This window comes from Vanacampus margaritifer, chromosome 11, assembly GCF_051991255.1.
Source record: "Vanacampus margaritifer isolate UIUO_Vmar chromosome 11, RoL_Vmar_1.0, whole genome shotgun sequence".
NCBI lineage: Eukaryota > Metazoa > Chordata > Actinopteri > Syngnathiformes > Syngnathidae > Vanacampus > Vanacampus margaritifer.
In genome coordinates, this window is record NC_135442.1 from 3,180,001 (window position 1) to 3,200,426 (window position 20,426).

Genomic DNA, 20,426 nt, shown 5'->3' on the forward strand with positions numbered 1-20,426 from the left:
AAACTCACAAATTTACGATACAAAACTCAAATATTTGCGACATTATGAAGTCGCAAATTTGCAAGAAGTAAACTTGGATATTTGTGCCATTGGATGGAGGAGGGAGCACGTGTTGATATGATACGGTTAAATCTCTGCTAAAGCAATTACTCTCTTTATTTGCTAACCCGACCGAAAAGCATAATTTAACGAGCTCTAGTCCTTCCACCGTAAGCATTTTACACTCTTGGAAATTGCAACTTGGCACAAACATCCAAGTAGGCTACATGTATTTCTGAGTTTCTGAGTTTTTTCTCACAAATTTTCCACTTAATAATGTCGCAAATATTCAAGGTTTTTTTCATAAATTTGTGAGTTTTTTTCCTCAGAATACTACCCCCCTTCTGATTAAATTTTTTTTTTTTTTTATATGTGGCCGTAATGTACATGAGACAGCACAATAGAAACCAGATTCAATGCTACCTTAAGATCGCTGCCATTGAGTCGCATCCTGTTGATTTTCCTCCCACTGGGCCGGGACGAGTCCACCCAGTAGATGAATTCCTTCTTGTAGTCAAAGTCGATGTGTATGATGTTGTTAAGACCCTGAGAATAACACAAAAAGACCAGTATCTACTCATGTCCTTTTTTTTTTGTTTGTTGTTTTTTACGTCATAGGACAAGGCCAGCGTTCTTGTAAACATCTCGTTCCGCATTGTGTTGTTGTCACAGGAATTCATTCAAAGTTATATTTACACTGTGTATATACACAGACATCATTGACATACTGTATAAACATACAAACTTGAATTGGTAAAAATATAGTTTAATCTGGATGACCATTTTTAGAAAAAAATTCTGTACACAAAACCAGATGATGGTGATGTACTGCATCCACGTGTGAAAATACACTTTGATTCTTTATTAATGGGGGCTCGTTTTCCTCTTCAGACTCTGGGCTTTATGAGAACAAGAAGCTACTCGCCTTCTAGCTGGTTGTCATGGTAACAAAAGCTGTACCCAGCATTGGCCCAATAGACAGGAGGCATGGTAAACAGTGGCTCATTTATTTGCATGAGATAGGACCGCCCCTTTAAAACAGGCTAATATCAAATAATATACTTTATTTTATTTATTTTTTTAAATCTTGGGGAATATTGACAAAAGCATGTCACGGATAATAATTACGCTATCTGTGAACTGTTTCAAATTTTTTTTCTCATTTAAGCATTTTATAATGTCACATTTAATAATGTAATTCTTAAATAGCATGTTGAGTCCAATCAATGCAGCAGTGTGAGTCTGACACCTCCATCCTCCTCACAGGACCTCATTGTCACTCAGACACTGAGAAAAACACGTGCCCCCCACCCTCCGCTCTCACTCCGAGGCTGCCTTGAAAAGGTGTCAGATAATCCGGCAGGTGAAATGAGACATGTTCATCAGATCATCAACACCTTCTCAGACAGGCGCCAAAGTGCCCCTCGGGAGCGTCGAACTACTCCAAATATCATCTGTTGAGATGAAATCAGCACACGCCTTTTATCAGCAAGCTCAGATCTGCATTTTTAGTGTCCCTGTGGAAAGTTTAGAAAGCTTCCAGCTGCAAAATAATCACAAACTTGTCATCAATTAGATTTCCAAAAAGCGTTGCCTTTTTTTTACGCTCCTAAATAGCAGAGACAAGCCACCAATGATTTCCCGTTCTACATATTTAACATGGGTATCTTTTCAAATGACGCGAGGCAGACATGCTAGTAGACATAATGTTTGCTTATAGTCTTCAATAATCCTGTATTTGGACATCTCCATATACATGTTGAATTTGAAAATATTGGTCCGTAGGAGAATTGGTGTTAAATAACTATTTTCACAGTGTTTTTTCAGTGTAAAATTAACTCAAAACTAAGTAAACAATTAGCAGTGGCTAACAATGCACAGTGTGAATACTAATGATTAGATCGGCTGTCTCACAAAGGTTGTGGGTTGGTTCCTCAACCCTTGAGTCACTTTTATCCCGCCCCCCCCAATTCTTTATTTTACTTTCTTCCAAGTGTAATATTAATAATGTGTAATATTACTCTAAAACTGAGTCTATTTGGTCCCACTCTAAATAGAGTGAAATTTACTCTATTACTCTATTTCCTTTACCTGTTTTAAGATGGTGTAATTTGAGCCATCCACACTCAGCTTCCGAATCTCATGGTGGTCGGCCATGATAAGAAAAGGCTCTTCAGCTGAAATGAGGAACACATACAAATTGCTGGTCTGTTGACACTTGAATTCTGATTATAGATAGAAAATGAAAACCCCAACAGTATGCTAACCTGACGCGGCCTTGCAAACATTCGGGTTGCGCTGGAGGGCTTCGTAGCCGTCGACGCACAGACATTTGTAGGAGCCGTAGGTGTTGATGCAGCGCTGGCTGCAGGGGAGGGTGCTGGAGCATTCATCAACATCAACGCATGTCCTCCCATCATCCTTCAAGTGGAAACCGGGCCAGCATTTACACTGATGGCGCAGGCACAATTAGAGAACAAGAGATCCATTTGAGAGCGCTAAGATACAGGCATGACATTGGATGAAGACGGTCAAAAAAAAAAAAAAAGAGAGCAATGATGATGACATGTCAAATCGGTGAAATTACCGGATGAACAATACTGAGCTCTCCAGGAAAAAAAAAAAAAGGGATGAAGACGGTCACGCAGACACAATACTTGTGAATAGAACATGTTGCAGCCAACGGACACAGCTAAGAATAACTTAAAAGTGCTCGTATCAGCGACTGTGGATCCACATGAAAGCCTTTTCTTTTGGCCAGTCTCTGGTCTACTGCTGAGACCACAAAAGCTTCAGATAAAGGTCTACATTGATGTGCTCCCTGTCCAGTTCTGACCCTGTCACCGCAGGACAGCGCAAGTTTATTGCGTTTTCAGCTTCTTTTCAGACACCGCGAGCAACATCTTGGACATCCAGGAGCCGAGGAGGCGTCAAATCCAGGGATGAAGGCATAAACATTCACAGTGTGACAGCAGGGATAGCCAAGGCTCCACTGGATGTGGCCTTGACCCGGATTCCACCCTGACATCACACACCAGGAACAGGCAGTGAGCGCAAACAGTTGTTGGCATATCATTAAAGCGCCCTTGCAAGATTCAAGGTTATTCAAAAAGTCAATGTATGCATGCCCCTTTCGGTTTTATCTGTTCAATGATGGGCCAGCTCAGGACGGATTTAGTATCAGCCGTGACACATTCGTGTCCGCGATGTGCATTATGTATACGATCCACCCCAGTCGCTTGAGCAGATGTTCGACTGGAATCTTTGAACTTGAAGTCGGTCAGTAAACGCAGCTTAGCAGATACAAATATTAGAACAGAAGTAGAACTGTGCGAATCCTGACAACGAAGCATTCAACTCTTTTATTCTGCGACAAAAGAAATGCTAAGCGCATCAATACCGTGTGCGGCGTTGGAGCCATTTATCTTTGGAGTCAATGAACAAAACCGGATAATTTTTCCCGGTCTAAACACAATTTCCACAATAACGTAAACAGCGAGACAATGTGTACAAAAGCAACAATGGAGCAATGATTTCATAGCACAGCTGGAAGATATAAGAACTTGCTAAGCGTCCAGTCAGATAGCGCTGAGTCATCCGTATTCGGATTAGAACCCCGCCCCCCCCCCCCCCCCCCCCCCCCGGGGGTCATACGTATTTCGTGATCTCAGGAGATTGCTATCATGGGTAGACAAACCCAATCATTCTAAATTCATTTCTAGAAAACACTTCATTGAGAAATTGGGGAATTACGTGATTTTAATTTTGTCTCTTTGGATTATAAAAGAACCTTTGTTGGAATCAACTACTAATTACTTTTGCCAAAACATCATTCCATATAATGAAAAACACAATTTGAACACAATGGTAAATAGAGCGCACTTATATAGCGTTGTATTTATACCATACGTTGTATAAAGCACTTTACCAGCCTCATATTTTCTCTTTTGAAAACACATCAGCGTGTACCAAGACTGTATATGACAGCCGTGTCAACAAACAGAAATATTCCTTTTTTCATTCAAAATAACTTACTTTAACCTCAAGAATCCTTTGTCATACCACCGGCCAGGGTGTTTTTTCACATTTGGCCACATTTTAAATCCATCTGTGTTCTGTCATAGTAGCTAACTAGCAGTAAAACCCAAAGTAACAACAAATTTAAGGCATTGATACACATAATATTCGTCAACTGGTAATCAACCGTTTACTGCCACCGACGCATATCAAGCTAGTTTGGGGGGGATGCATATTTAAAGTTGACTTTATGTCATAATTAATGAACACCCAAGTTTATAAATGAATAAATAATTATTTTTACTAATCATAATTTCAATATAACTCTAAATAATGTTGATTTTTTTCCAGAATAGTTCATCCCTAATAGCTAACACAAAGGACTAGGAATGTTTGGTTTCAATTGGCAGACGCAAGAGAGATGAAGAGATTTTGAAGGACTGTCAGTCTCGTGTGCCCACCTTGGACAGGATGAGCTTCCTGGAGAAACAACTACAGTCCACTGGGCTGGACTCTCACCTTGTACCCAACAGGAAGATCCTGACAGTCCTGCGTGCACCGGCTCACACGTCGATTCAAGCACTCGTTCACGTTGCAGTTTCTCTCATCCGACTGGTCGCCGCAGTCATCTCTCCTGTCACAGAGATTGCCCTCGGAAATGCAGCGTCCATTGGAGCACATGAAAAAGGAGCCATTGCACAAACTTCCTGAAAAGAGTGACACATGGTTGCATCTGCAATAAATTCCTCAGAAAAGTCAGCGGGGTATTTTTGTCCTGACATAGGACCTTGACCATTTAATTCCGGTCACGGACGCCCTGTCGGTTCGAGCGGCTTTTGTTCCTATCGCGTGGCCTCATCACTTTTTCCGGGTGCGCACTGTGCTGCCGGCAACTCTGTTAAAAAGGTTCCAGCGGAGAGTCAAACAGCAGTCTTACCTGCGGCCAGACATTTGAGGTTCAGAGGCAATTCATCCGAGTGGTCGGGACAGTCTGCGTAGCCGTCACACTCCCACTGCGCACTGAGAAGACAGCGGCCGTCCCCACAGCGGAACTCTCCCGATCCGCATGAGCGGTAGACTGGAGAAAGACGGACGGACACATTTTCTGCAAGCTGCATCGCTGACAAGTCCGTTTAACAGGCAACTCAATAGGGCTAGGTAAAGCTGCGCGAGGCAGTAGGCTAATAATTGTTCAACAGTGGTGGGAAGGTTTTCTGTACCAGGGTTCTAAATTGTTTTGGAAGTTTTTTTTTCCCCTTTTTGAGTTTGTTTGTTAATTTTAGTTAGTTTTAATTCGTTTCCAGACAGGTTTGTTAGTTTGTATTAGTTCTGTTCATTATTTTTTTTTTTAAAGCTTCATTTTAGTTTACTTTTGTTTTTTTTTTAAGTTTATTTTTTTTTTTGTATTTCTTGTGTGCATGATTGAAAACTTTACAGTAAATATTTAGTTAGCAAAAACTCTGTTTTATTTTGAAAACATTATTTTTTTTTAAATCACACAAATCAAATACAGGTCATTTTTTTAAAAAGCATTTTCATTTTTATTTTAACTTGACAGAAATGTTTTATTTATTTTTATTTTATTTTAGTTATAGTTGTTCAAAGGTATCAGAATTTTTTTAATTTTTTTTTTACAAAAAATATCTGTACTTTTACTTTAGTATGTGAGTACTTTTGTGACCACTACTGTTCATTTAACACCAAATCATTGCAGTCTGTCTCCAGAGTGAATTTTACGTCAACATATTTCAAACAACAAACAACATTTTTCATCAGTAATAAAAAAGCTGCGGCAGACAATTCCCATTAGACGATATGCAGTGTATGTCTATATCCATAAACAAATTACAGTATTTTGAAGTCCATTTTCTTTGGGCAATAAATCTACACATTAAAGAAACGCTGAATGTTGAGCAAAATGACACTGTGAAAAAATCTCATTAGCGACTGTGCATTTCATTTAATCAGCGTTAATTCTCAATGTAAATGTAATGATTTATAAAGATTGTTCCAAGCAGGTGTTTCAGCGTTTGTTACTTGCACCGAGCGCACGGTGACTCATAAGGGCTTAATTTTGCTCATCATTTTTCTACTGTCATTCTCAGCCTCAAGCTGTCATTAGGCTATCCTATTAAAAATTGTAATGAAAGAGAACAAGTAGAGTGCATGCAAATGAGGTCATAATCATAAACGGCAGATGAATATTAAGAGCAAAAGGGCACAAAACGCATCCACTTGCCGCATTCCACAGACTCGTCGGATCCATCGCCGCAGTCGTCGTCGTGGTCGCAGACAAATCGCTGGGGGATGCAAGCTTTGTTGCGGCAGTGAAAGGAGCTGTCATCGCACGTGTTGTTGGGTGCTAAAATGCACAAGAACAAGAAGGCCCGGGTGCCATTTTGAAATGCGGTATATAAAAGAGTTGGTGTCTTAAACTGAATAATAATCTACTGCTGTCTTTGTCGTCATAATTATTTTATGGTGGCGTTTCATCACTGAATGCTCCGTTTATGTACTGTCCTATTGAGCTACATGACCAACATGCAGATGGTCTATAGACACCTTCCATTTGGGACTTTTGTGGGAATGCTGAGTGAGGATTCACAGCAATGTAAATCAGCTGAAAAACGGCTAACTGCTGAATATTTAAAGGCTGCTGGGTGGCATCTTTATTGCCGGATCTCAAAGACCATAATGTGCACCTCAGGAGGATCAGCAAGTATTTTTCTCCACTCAATAGTGGCTTCCAGTACGTTGGGCTTTTTACATAGAGATCAAAGATAATGGGCGGACATTTATTGATTTGCTGGAATACTCACAAAGCCTCCATTTAGATCCATCAGAAGTCATCATTGTGTGACAGTCATGAGGGTAAAGTAGCTCTGAATGGCTAAGTTAGCATTGGAGTATTATTTGGTGTGTTGACATTTCAAGCACTGCGATTGGCTGCCAACCAGTTCAGGGTGTACCCCCTCTACTGCCCGAAGCCAGCTGGGATAGGCTCCAGCGGCCCCCCCGCGACCCTTGTGAGGACTAAGCGGTTAAGAAAACGGATGAATGGATGGACATTTCAAGCAAATGCATTGCAGGTGAGTACTGAGCGATGGTGATTTGCAAAAAACACAAGGGGCTCTATTCTTAAAACGATGCAAGGATCTTACCAACACTCAGTCTAACCTGCCTCTGTGCAGATTTAAGCCATGCGTCGCACCGGTCACAAAAAGCGAGCCCATAGATTTTATTTGAAAATGTCCTTTGACCGGACTTAAGTTTTTCTTTTCTGACCACTGTTATAGTGTTTAAGGAAACAATACCAAATGTTCAGATTTTCAAGTTGTCGTCGTGTATACAAATACCCGAATGGACAATCAACAGCTAGTTTATATAAACAGCTGCAGTGACCTGGTCAACTTATAGGACGACAAGTTGAGTTGAGTTTACCACAGCCAGCCGCAGAAAGTTCATCACTCCCGTCGGGGCAGTCTCTTTCGCCATCACAGAGCCAGCGTTTCGGAACACAAGCATACGATCCCGGGCAGCTGAACAGCCCTGGAGCGCAGGTCACTGAGCCTGAGAAAACCAAGAAGAAAAAAAAACAGCACAAACACGATTTGAAAAGCTGTAAGAATTTGGATGCAAATCAGAACGTGCCAGTAACAATTCCAGACAGTGAATATTATACAATCACATTGAAAAAAAAAAAGCAAAGTATGGCAGTTTGAAATATTTCATTATCAAGATCGTTGTAAACGGAGGACCACCTCCCTCTACTTACAACAAATTAGATATTTCAAATAGGCAGTATAAGCTACATTAGAACAAGAATCCACATTATTTTCATGGTAAGAAATTGAATTGAATTGAATTGAATTGAATTGAAAAAAAAAAAAAAAAAAACATTTATTAAATTTTTTTTAATTGATTTGTTGAATTAAAAAAAAAAAGGAGAGCAATGATGATGTCAAATCGAATGAACAATACTGAGCTCTCCTGAGAAAAAAAAAAAAAAAAAAAAAAAGAAATTGAATCCCGAATGACCACGGCAAAGCCATTGAATCATATTCCGATTCATCAAGGCCATTTCTTTCTCAGGACACTGAATTTATCGCAACTGGACTGTTGTATAATATACTGTAGTATTATTATTCTAATTATTATTTTATATCAAACCACAAAAACATGGTGCGATTGTCAAGGAAGAAGCACAAAGTTTGGTTTGACTAAAACGTACCCACACGCACCTCAAGCCCATTATGAAAAGACTTCCTGACCTTCCATTACAACAATTATGTAAACATTGCAAGGAGAAATCTGCTTTTCATTAGTCGCTGGCATTTTATTCATCCACCAAAGTAGCGCTGCCTCCTGGACCTCCGTTAAAGATCTATTTATGTCCACCTGAGTCATCTGAGGCGCCTGCAGTCTCATAACGCTTGTCTCATTAAGATTGCTTTATTTTGGCAGATTGTTTTTTTTTGGAGAAACTCTGCTCGAGGAACAAAGGAGCCGTCTCTCGTCATGTACCGCAGCTGATGTGACCTTTCCTCACGACGGGCATTTACCGCAAATCTGCACGCTCTCGTCAAGGCCGTCCTCGCAGTCATTCTCGCCGTCGCACAGCCATTGTTTGGCAATGCACTTATTCTTGGAGCAGGCAAACTGATTCCACAAGCATGAGGAGTCTGCAGAGGCGGGAGAGGGGAAAAAAAATCAATGGCACATTGGGGACACATTGGCAGACATACTTGAAGGGCTGAGAGGTTGTTTTTTTTTTTTTTATCAAACATAACAAATGGCTTGACTGGTTTGAATTTGCCTTGACTTGTCTGAAGCATCATACAGGCACCACTGCAGACACAAAAATCAATTAATAAGCTTTTCTTTGATCTGCTCCTATGTTAAAACCAAATCCAAACACTTTGCTGTGCTGTACAGGCCAGCACTCGCTTTCTTGTTTCGACGACCTGTTTTCACAGTTTTTATCATTTTGACAAAACGGTTGACTAGTTGCTAATAGCGACCTACATGACGGCGTAAGAATTCATTGTTAACACAGAACTAGAGAGCGTGCTCGGTTAATGCTGTACTTACTGTTTTTCAATACCAAGTGTTATTTATGGCCTTCAAATGTCCGCATTGCTTCGTGATAGGCTACATTGTGTCCTGATATATAAAAAAAAACGTTCTAATCGAAGACTCCCTTTACAAAATTTTCCTGATATATAAAAAAAAACGTTCTAATCGAAGACTCCCTTTACAAAATTTTCCTGATATATAAAAAAAAACGTTCTAATCGAAGACTCCCTTTACAAAATTTTCCTGATATATAAAAAAAACGTTCTAATCGAAGACTCCCTTTACAAAATTTTCCTGATATATAAAAAAAAACATTCTAATCGAAGACTCCCTTTACAAAATTTTCCTGATATATAAAAAAAAATGTTCTAATCGAAGACTCCCTTTACAAAATTTTCCTGATATATAAAAAAAAACGTTCTAATCGAAGACTCCCTTTACAAAATTTAGAAATGACATGAAATGTTTTAATCTGTTGCCTAATAGGAGCAGTATAATACAGACAGACAGAGATGGTCACTCCTCAGTAAGATGCAGCAATATTGTTTGTTCTTTGCGGAGCAAAAAGAATAGATGATCTGTCTTCATTTATATACCCGTTTGTGTTCAAATAGCCATTGAGTAACAACACCGCGACAGCGATGCAATTCGTTAGCTTGTGTATGGCGTTTTGCATTGTTTGTTAGCATTAAACGAAGACAATGTTCCTAAGGTAGAGGGACCAGACGTCCCGTTTTAAGCAAGACAGTTCCGGATTTTGAGAATCGTGCCCCAAGTCCCGGCCAACCCCATTGTTTTGTCCAAATTTTGCAAAGGTCCTGATCGTGGTGTCACATTTTTTCAGTCCAGTCACAATCACACCACACAGCTGTCATTCAACTAATGTGATCTAATCGCTAACAAGCGTGTTTTCATTCTACCAGAACTGGAACTACTTCCTGCTTCCGTGTCTAAGAATTATGGGAAATGCAGTCCTACGAGCCTAACGCTGCGGCCGTCGGTCAGACCCAATGTAAACTGAGTATTTCTGGTGGCAAATTTAAAATTTTACAATGAGGCGCACGAGGTCAACGGTACAGCCAACTTCCAACAGCTGCCGGGACAAAGATAGCATTTAGCGTTAGCTAAAGCAATAACACAACCACCAGTCACCAGCTTGAGTTGCGATTCAATTTGTTATAAATAGTTCCTGGTGAGAATTTTTTGCATCGTTGATTTTCAGCAAAATTGTTGTGTAATGGTTTTCAATTTGGAAAATCTGCTCAACCTATCCTAAGGCAAAGCTATGTGGTTGATTTTATACTGTGACAGTAGGTAGGATAGTAGGTCATTCTAATTCATCTCAACTTTAGCTTTCTTTTCACAGAGTTGCATTCTAATAAAGAGGAATTGTGAAATATTGTCATACCTTGGCTGATACAACTAACCTAATGATGATGGCAACACTTTTTAATATCAAAGCCCTAAAGAATTGATTATTGAGGGTAATTTCCTTTCTTCAATTTTGTAAGAAGCACCCGACGCTGATGGGAAACCGTTAGAGGTTAATGGAAAGGCATCGTGGTGATCATTGTGTGGAAATGCACATATAGTCATTATCTGTGCTGAGCGTGCGTCGCTAAGTCACTCCGCGTTCCCCCGGGGAGTCATTCAATGGCGGCTTTCTCTCGGGTGCCAGGTTTGCCAGAGGTTTGATGAGAGAGGAGAAGGAAGGATGCGCGTTGCAGGTCAGACGACGGGACGAGAAATGATGGCTATGGATCGTGCTAGTGAAGGGGATCCGGGATGCGCGTGTGTGTGTTTCTTGTGCGTTTAACCTTGTCAGATTTTGGCTGTAAAGATGTAAGATAACGCTTAGATGAATGTTAAACGGCTCAATGTGGAAACCATGATTATGCGGACTTGCTGTACGTGAAACGGAATTTGCACTTCAGACTCTTCAAGTGCATTACAAAATCGCAGGTCTGCCACATGTTAAATATATCAAAGCTATTCTTTTCTTTCTCACGTGGAACAGCGCCTGCATAGAGCGGGAAAGAATAATATGCACAGCCAAGTGACAAATGATGATTTCATGAAAGAGGGTGTGGAATTAGAAATGATTTGAAATAGCGATGACATTTTCCTGAAACCCTTTTTGCCTTTGCAGTCAGATTATCAGTGTCTGCAGCTTTTTATATGATAATTAACGCAGCTGAATGGGAGGATTGTCTACTTATCCTGAAATGCTATTCGGAACGAGCTGTGGAATAATTCATATCTATTCTGATAAAGGTGAATATGAAGCATGAGCTGTCATTGTTTCACACTGGCACAAAATGAGGAAATGGAAATGCTCATGTGTAATGCACCCCTCCAACAATAATTTACACAATAAATCAGATAACTCCAAGACAATTAAATGCTAACTCGGAACTGCCTTCCGCTGCCTAGTCACGGAAGTGTGAACAAAGGTGTTGCTTATAAAAGGAAAGTGAACCAGGCAAGGTTTGTAGAATCTTCGGCAAATAAGCCGCAAGTACACACATTAGTCTTCTTTCTTTGACCATTAATGTAAATATTATTAATATCGTTAGTAGTTATTATCTTATATATATATATATATATATATATATTATTTTTTTTTAAGAAAAAAGCAGGTCAACGTTTTACGTACCTGACTTCCTGAGTGTTGCTATATGGTGCTGAGCTAAGCTAAACCTTTGGGACTTTTAGGATGTGCAATGGTTACTTTGATGAAACCAGTCAAGAACATTGCAAAAAATAAAATAATAAATAAATAAATACATTTGAGCAATTATGGGGGAAAAATGATCACAATCGACATCAAGTCAATTGTGACTCTGCTTCTTACATACTGTGTAGATTGAAGATGAGACATGGCAAGATAGCGTACGAAGATTTTAGGATGTGAATTTGACTTTCAAAAAAAGGAGCCACGAGATCAAGCCCTGATACGAGAGCGCAAAACAAAGTGACGTGAAACAGCTTCACGGCAATATAAATAATCACTGTGTCTCTCTCTGTCTCCTCATTAAAGTGCATGTTGTAAGTAATGCTTGTTTACAAGGCTGGATCCGGCAAAATTAACAACACACAAAAACAAAAGGCTTCTTTTTGGGAACAAGCTAAACATCCCGTCTTCCAACAGTGTCCGTCCGGTACAGCACACAAACAAGATTATTCAGGTCAGTGAGTTGACATTTGTTAGTTTACCGCACTGGAATTCGTCTGCGCCATCTTCGCAGTCTTTCTGGCCGTCACAAAGCCAAACGCTGGAGATGCAGTTCCCACTGGGACATGAAAAGTGGCCTTCCTCGCACTTCTGATCGTGGGAAACTTGATGAACAAGAAGAAGAAAAAAAAAGCTGGTGTTTATTTAACGGCTCACCTAATAAAAAAGTATGTACGTTGTCATTCTACCATTTCTTTCACACTGCCACTGTCTGTGTACGCAACTAAAGTCAGTTATTACGGCAGCTCTTGTGATCACGTCATCATAATGAGCCAAAATGGCAAACATTTAGCGACATTTCAGTCTCAAATGCAGTAATCGCATGACTCCAATAGTTATCTCACGATTAATCACACATTTTATATCTGTTGTAAATGTACAATAAAATGTACAATGAAATATTTTTCCTAAGGTTCACACTCTTTATAACATAAAAGTGGATTTTTTTTAAACTAATACAAATATGGCTGCATCTTTGAGTCATTGATACAATTATTTCATAATAATTAATCAAACTGAGCTAAAGTTAAAAAGATGTACTGCACGGTAAAAAAAAACTAGTGTGATATTGATTTGTGTTGAGGTCATTTTTCTGCCCCTAGATGGCATAATTGCATTTGTAAGACATTGGTGACAGCTCAGTGCATTTTTCTTTTCATATTAACGGCTGTCTAATCTTTAAGTAAAATTCTGCCCATTTTTAAAATTGTAAAATACAACTTGACCACAGTCGCCGCAAATATATGCATTATTATTACATTTATTACTGTTCAATTTTCACGTGGACGTGTCTGTTGCGTTGCGACTGGAATTCCCCCAGTAAAGGCTTCCCAAGTAAGGGGAAGTCATTAATCGCGCGTAAAAAATAAAAATAGAGTGGCGTTAAAGGAACTTTAACTCAAAATGAACGCACTCATTTTGACATCCCTAGTCAAAATCCAGTGATGTCCGATGCAAAGTCTATTTCCAGTGATTTACCCTGGCAGTTGGCCTCATCGGCATAATCTCCGCAATCGTTGGCACCGTCGCAGATCCACAAGGGGTGGATGCAGAGTGAAGTTGAGTTGCACCTGATGAAATCTTTCTCTTTTACCCCCAACTTGTAATAGTGAGAGCAGTCGCTGTGGTCTGAATACAAAACGACAAGAGCACAAGAAGTGTCAGTCAGCACGGCAGTGAAAGGTAGAGGTAAACTTGGTGTTGGGGGCATTATTCCCTGTGATCCGGATGACAGCCACATATTCCGGAGGCTGGATCCAACTGAGAGCACAGCTCTATTGCTAGAGGTGGCGCTTTGACTTTATGTTTCCTTTTTAAGTGCCATGCAAAGCACGGCCTTGAGGACTCACTGCAGTTTTTTTCATCCGAGGCATCAGCGCAGTCAATGACCTGGTTACACCAGGCGGTGCCGGCTACACAGCTCCCATCCTTGCAGGGTAATTCTGATGAGCCACATGTGACATCTGGGAGGAGAGAATTAGCATTTCACAAGGATAACACAGTTGGCATTACAAGCACAGCACACAACAATATTTGGTTTAAAAAAAAATAAAAATCTCTTTGGCACAAGCTGCTACTTCCAAATTGCTGTCGGATGTGATGTCTGTGCTAACATTGTGGTGAAAGTAAACTCATAGGCGATACCATTTTTCTAGGACTTTAAGTCACACTTTTGTCATCGTTTGGCTGGTCTTGTGGCAAGTATGACTTGTATATAATAAAACTACAGCTCGGACCGGCAACCAAAATCCGGTTCCCTAATCGCGTTGACAGCAGTGAATGAGCTTCGAACCGTTTAGCTCCTCTGCCTCTAGTTGGCTGTTAGGCGATGCCTTCACTGATTCGATTGGCTAACTACACCAGGACTGATGAGCCAATCGTAGGCAGAGTCGGGCGGGTCCCAAACACGGTGAATGAACCTTCAAACTTTTAGCTTTGAGCTCAACCGGACGGCTTTGCGGTCATATTCAAGAGGCTACTTGCGGTGTGGTTTCGATCCCTGGAGTGGGCACCGCCGGTTACACACTTACTTACCTACATGATCTACTTTCGTTTTAGCCGCTAGGCTGGTAGTTGATTTTACAGTCAATTAAAACACAAGAATGGAGACATATACTTTAAGATTCAGCTTAAAATAATTAGAATTGTTCTTTGTTCACTAAATATTGTTTTACAACATTATTTATACTGTATATTTGTCTCATAAACTCATTTTATAATGAATTCAGTCCGCTTGTACTACCAGTAATAACTACAAACTGCTCACGTCAATCAAGTCATGATAATTTTAATATTGTGAGCAAGTAAAAATGACAGATTTTTCTTACATGTCATTGTATCTTAAACAGGACGTTTTTCTGGACTACTTAAAAAAAAAAAAAAAAAGTGGAGTATACCCACTTCTCCAAGAACCACTGCATTAAAATATTTGCCAACGGCCAAAGGAAGTAGAAGACAAATAAGTCGTGGCCATGGCAGCTAATGTGTGACATATTGCTAGTACAGCATGCGGCTTCCACCACAAGAATTATTTACTATTTACAGCACCAAAATGGCCAATAACTGACTAGGATTCTACCTTTGGCAACAATGTGATGCAGGATTCTAGTTAAGCTAAGCCATTTTAAAAGAAAAACTTTTTCTTTCTTTTTTCACAAAAAGTTCCCAAATCCAACTAGAGCTTGTTCAATGCTGCCAACACAATCAGGAAATGAGGATTCTGGGTGTTGTGAGTGCAGGCTCTACTGTTCTTTGTGTGGTAATTTTACCCCCCAAAAATCTTCATGATGCATTTTTTTTGGCTGGTGCAACTTATAGGCCAACTTGTAATATTTAATATTAATATTAAAATCAAGTGAATAATTCTGTAATAGTGATGAAATTAATTTTCCTCTACTTGAAAATGTGTGTAACTAAATCTCCTTTATTCCTCTAGTGAAGCCTTTTATTCAAGCGCGGTTTACAGAGAGAAGAGCGCTCTCCGCTTGTTGGGACTCTTCAAAATAAACAAAAAACGTTGTTGGCAGCCTGCTGAGCGAAGAACCAAAAAGGATTGTGCAGACATTGAAAAGCAGCTTTCTGGGGTGTCCGGCGAGGGTGGGCCTCGTCTTTTGTGCATCCTCTGTAATCTCAGGACTCATTAGAAGTTGAGAGGCTTAGCGCAGCGTGAGGTTTTGTGGCTTGTAATAACATAAGCATAAACGTGGCGGGATCCTGCCCTTCGGAGGCGTTTCGGGACGGTTTGAACAGCAGATCAATCAGCCTTCACTTACTGGCACAGAAAGCTTCATCAGAATTATCCCCGCAGTCATCGATCCCGTCACAGAAGTGACTGTTGGCCACACAGCGTTGGTTGTAGCAGTGCTTGAAGCCCTTGCGGCAGTTCCTGTTGTCTGGACACATTTAAAGGACTTTTTTTTTTTTTTTTTTTGATTTCATTGGTGTGAACACAGCAAACAGTGTGAAATTCATCATTCAAGTCACTTGAGTGTTTCCTACCGCAGTACTGCATCTTCTCATCGGATTTATCTTTGCAGTGTGCGATTCCGTCACAGGTAAGCTCGTAGCTAATGCACTCTCCATTCCCACACTCAAACTCGCTGTGGATGTTGCAAGATGACTTTTTTGCTGCAGTAGGAGAAAGACAAGACAGGAAGCTAAAACCAATGCATCAGTAGATACGTTTTTGGTTTATCATTATTTAGTTGACAGTGAGAATTGAAAATGACTTAATGGTCCCTTCCTGAAAGAGCTGTAATACCAAATGTAACCCATCTGCTTCCTAGTCACACCTTAAACATTGTAACTGTAACTGTGCAAAATTTGGACATTTTCACTTAGGGGTGTACTCACTTTTGTTGCCATGGGTTAAGCTATTAATGGCTGTATTTTGAGTTATTTTGAAAAACAATACATTTACAGTTATATAAGCTGCAAAATGACTACTTTTTATTTTGTCAAAGTGCCCCATGAAAAGATATAATGAAATATATTCAGAAATGAGAGGGTTGTACTCACTTTTGTGAGATACACTATGTGCTATATAATTTAATTTGTTATACTTATTTCATACTACACTACACATACACAACAAATGCAGTTTTGGCTGACAAGCAAAACAGACATTATTTTGAGGCAGAAAAAAAGTGTTTCCCTTTATTCACAAAACATGTACCAAAAATGCTGAAATACGGACCGGACCGTGGATTAGCCGTACCGTACCACCCACTATAATGTGAAATATGTAAAACACTTGATTTTAAGACATCATTTTGTGAGAGGAAAAAAAAATCCACTTGATGCGCAAAACATGTATTGAAAATATACCGCACGACGAGCCAAAACCCGAAGTACGGACCATACCGTGGATTAGCCGTACCGTACCACCCCGTATGTGAAATATGTAAAACACTTGATTTTAAGATACCATTTTGAGTGACAAAAAAAGTTTTTCACTTAATGCACAAAACATGTATTGAGAATATACCGTACCACGGCACAAAACCTAAAGTACGGACCGTACCATGGATTAGCCGTACCATCCAACCTCCTGCTATGTAAAATATTTAAAACAATTTTTATTATGAAAAAAAATAATGAAAATAATGATTATGACTTTAATTATATTATTAATAAGTATAACAAATTAATTAAAACCACCATCAAATAAATTATAAGTAATGCTTTTATTTTTTTTCTAATAAATTAAACAGACTCGGAAAACGGACTCTGAGCAGTCTGTGTGAGGCCCACGGGCCATACTTGACCCACCCCTAGATTGTAAACACCAAGGTTAAGCTACACATGTCCAAACAACTAATCCCTGCCGAGTACCATTGAAATCAATATCCGCCGGTGCAAATACTTTACGGGTTAGCAGTTGCGGCCTCTGCATAATTGAAAGGGACTTACACACGCATCTGTTGTCATCGAGGAGGACGCGCTCTCCGCGGCAAGTGCAGTTGACCCTGCCTTGGGCGGTCAGGAGGCAAAGGTCACCGCAGCCTCCGTTCATATGTTGACACGGTGAGAGCTCACCTTCAAAAAACAATCCGAGCCGTGTTAAGCATCCAGTTAGCAGCAACGCCGTCCTCGTTTCCATGTCATCTGAACCTCGTGGCTCTCTTTTACAATCAACACAACCATTAGCGGATGATATACCAAATATAATAAATGATCGTTCTTGAATAGGAAACGTGCCTGATGCTTCCTCAGTCTAAAAACAAGCAAACCTGACTCTTTACAGCTAACGGAGACGACTCCTGGGAGGGATTTTTGCGATCCAATTCATGTGCAGCTGCTGAGGCAAAACTCAAATACATTGGGATGTTTTTCCAAATGCAGCATTTGGGATCTCACACATGAATAAATATCAATTGCACGTTGAGAATAATCTACATAGAACATAAAAAAGGCATGTAAAATGTTAATGTAATCGTGTGCGGTATGCAAGTCAATAAAACACGTTAACCTCACAGTGCTTAATTTTAACTACCAAGTTATTACCGTGCAATATTATTGACGGATGCATTTGAATAGACACACAAACCTCAAGTCAACCTCATTCACTGTCTTTCCCAGCCTTTACTGTGACAAGGCATACATTTGACATTGGGGGTAAGAGAACTTAACAGGGGGCTCAATAAGAAACAAACACTTTCCACATTACTAAAATGACTAAAAGAGCTTACGGCGTAAGAGCGAGATTTTCAAATACATGAGTTTAAAAATTGCCGTTAATATTTTTTAAAACACAAATCTTGACTGACTTGAAATTTCTTAAAACTGAAACTGAAAAATGCTTATAAAACAATTTTTCTGACTTTTCAAAATGTAGAAGTTTTTTTTTTTAATATTAAACAATTTACATATTTTTTTTTAAATTTGTAACAAAGCATTCAAGCTCCCAAGGTTATCTGTACATCTTAAAAAGTTAAATGGAAACTTAAACAAGTAAATGCTTAGCTCTCTTTAGTTTTCTACAGTAAATATTTTTTTCCCCAAAATTCAAACATACTTTAAATCTTTATTTTAATGTTGAACAAAAACAAATGGTTCAGAAGGTTCCCAGGGTCAGTAGCATCTCTTATAAAGTTATCTAAATATATTTATAAAAATAGTTCCCTGAGATTAAAATTGATTCATTTGGACTTTATAAAGGCCGTCAGATTTAAAAAAAAAAAAGAAGCCAATACCGATATTCGTCAAAAAGCCCAATATTGGCTACCTCTAGCGTTAATACATGATTATGTGATAATTCTTTGTAATTAATAGTAGATTAAGAGTAGTTAACGCTTTGACAGCACTATTAAATACTCACAGTTGTTCGTATCCCTGGCAACGGCGATAATCCCCATGGGCTGATGGGGAATGTCCGCTCGAAGCACCTTGACGTCCGCGCCCGTATATTTGTCGGCCCGCAGCACTGACCTCCGGGCCCAGTCTGACCAGTAAATAAAATCCGCATAGATGGCCAGTCCATAGAAGTTCCCTTGGCCTGACTTCACAATCACCTGGAAGTTGTATGCGTGAGTTCACATTTTCATAAGTGGAACAAGAACGGGACTACAAGCATATTCTATATGAAAGATTCACAACACAATCACATTCTGTGAGCAGCATTTTCTCTTTCATCCACAAACAAAGCGCAAACATCTGTTCACGGTTCTGGCCAGAGGAAGAGTGACGAAAATTCCGATTGCGTGCCAAAGAATTAATGTGGATGATAATATTTCCTTGCATTAATCAACACATCAGCCCACCCCAGCGCTGAACCCAGATGTTGCAGGGGGGTAAATTGCACTGTCATTGGCAGGGAAGAAGGAATCCATCAGCTTCCTCCTTGTGGGACTCTCCAAGCTTGCGTGGGAGGATCACAGCCTCCAGCGGCTCTGTAGTCGCTGCCATTAGTGGAACAGGCTTGTAAGCGGCGTCACATTAGCCCTGTGCCATACTGGGATGATTAGGACAGGTGTTGATTAAAGAAGCCCGGCACGCACATGCAACAACTGGCCACGGGGCGAGTGCGAGACAGTGACAGAGCGGGGGGAAGGAGGTGGAACCGTCGCACGCCAGATGGGGTGACATTCTGCCAGGAAATTATTTGGGATTTGGGAAGCTTTACACACAACAGCATATGCCTCGTGCGCTTTACGTACAAGGCGTATTTCACATCATTTGCTTTATTAGTATCTGTAACATTCAGTTTGCTGTTCATATTGACCTCCAGCAATATTTAGTGTACAGTGGTGACTTCAGATATGATTTAGACGGGCATATTTTCTCGACACCTTCTTAAAACAATCGCCTGAGTAATTTTTTTCAGAATTTCCAGGATCATCATTGCATCATGAGGAGTTGATTTGCATTCTATTTAATTAGAACATGACAGCATATTTATATTAAGTACAATAATATAGAAAGGTATTTTTCATTTTTTGTTGTTTTTCTTTGGGAAGGTGGAGCCAATTACTGGCATCCCCATTCATTTTGATGGGTGAAGATGATTTGAGTTGCGAGTATGGTCATGGAACAAATTTATGCCCGTATCTCAAGGCACCACTGTATTTTAGGATCCTGCACTGGGAATGCAAACGACTGAATAGCCACAAGCTTTAACCTTTAAAATACAATGGTGAACAAATGTTAAGGCGTCCACTGCGGTAGTTTGGGCAACTGCTTAAGTTGAACATCAGCCACTTCAGGTTTAATTTACACATTTTAATTGGAATGCACCCCGGGTGATCTGGTAGCAAAGCCTTCATTAAGGGGAATTAGACTGCAGGTGGGCCAGGTAGGAACCCCAAGGTGAAGGCTTTCCAGCTGACCTGGCTCAGTCAACATATGGATTGCTAATTGAGATGGGTCAAAGTGCTGGCCTACATGTCTAATCCATGGCGGGGATAAAAAGGACATCGTGTAGTCAGACCCGTTACACTGCAGGCCATATAGACCAGACAAGTCCAAAATGGAATACCACATATTGTACTGGTCATGTACAGCGGCCTCATATCTTGTGATGTTACATCAAGTAAAAAAAAAAATAAAAAATAATCTGCCA

At 39.9% G+C, this 20,426-nt stretch overlaps 1 protein-coding gene across 11 annotated transcripts in view; it reads right to left on the minus strand.

Moving 5' to 3' along the window:
• The window catches only part of lrp1bb (low density lipoprotein receptor-related protein 1Bb), a 258,634-nt gene that overhangs the window by 52,203 nt on the left and 186,005 nt on the right, over positions 1-20,426 (minus strand). For all 11 annotated transcript variants that reach the window (XM_077579279.1, XM_077579277.1, XM_077579282.1 and 8 more), the window contains 15 exons: positions 18,687-18,879; positions 17,279-17,404; positions 15,866-15,994; positions 15,640-15,759; positions 13,717-13,830; positions 13,346-13,495; positions 12,349-12,471; positions 8,619-8,738; positions 7,498-7,626; positions 6,296-6,418; positions 4,994-5,134; positions 4,576-4,763; positions 2,307-2,490; positions 2,131-2,216; positions 463-585 (listed from right to left, as the gene is read on the minus strand). In XM_077579279.1, the coding sequence (XP_077435405.1) occupies positions 463-585; positions 2,131-2,216; positions 2,307-2,490; positions 4,576-4,763; positions 4,994-5,134; positions 6,296-6,418; positions 7,498-7,626; positions 8,619-8,738; positions 12,349-12,471; positions 13,346-13,495; positions 13,717-13,830; positions 15,640-15,759; positions 15,866-15,994; positions 17,279-17,404; positions 18,687-18,879 (2,049 nt within the window). The remainder of the gene's footprint in view (positions 1-462; positions 586-2,130; positions 2,217-2,306; positions 2,491-4,575; positions 4,764-4,993; positions 5,135-6,295; positions 6,419-7,497; positions 7,627-8,618; positions 8,739-12,348; positions 12,472-13,345; positions 13,496-13,716; positions 13,831-15,639; positions 15,760-15,865; positions 15,995-17,278; positions 17,405-18,686; positions 18,880-20,426) is intronic.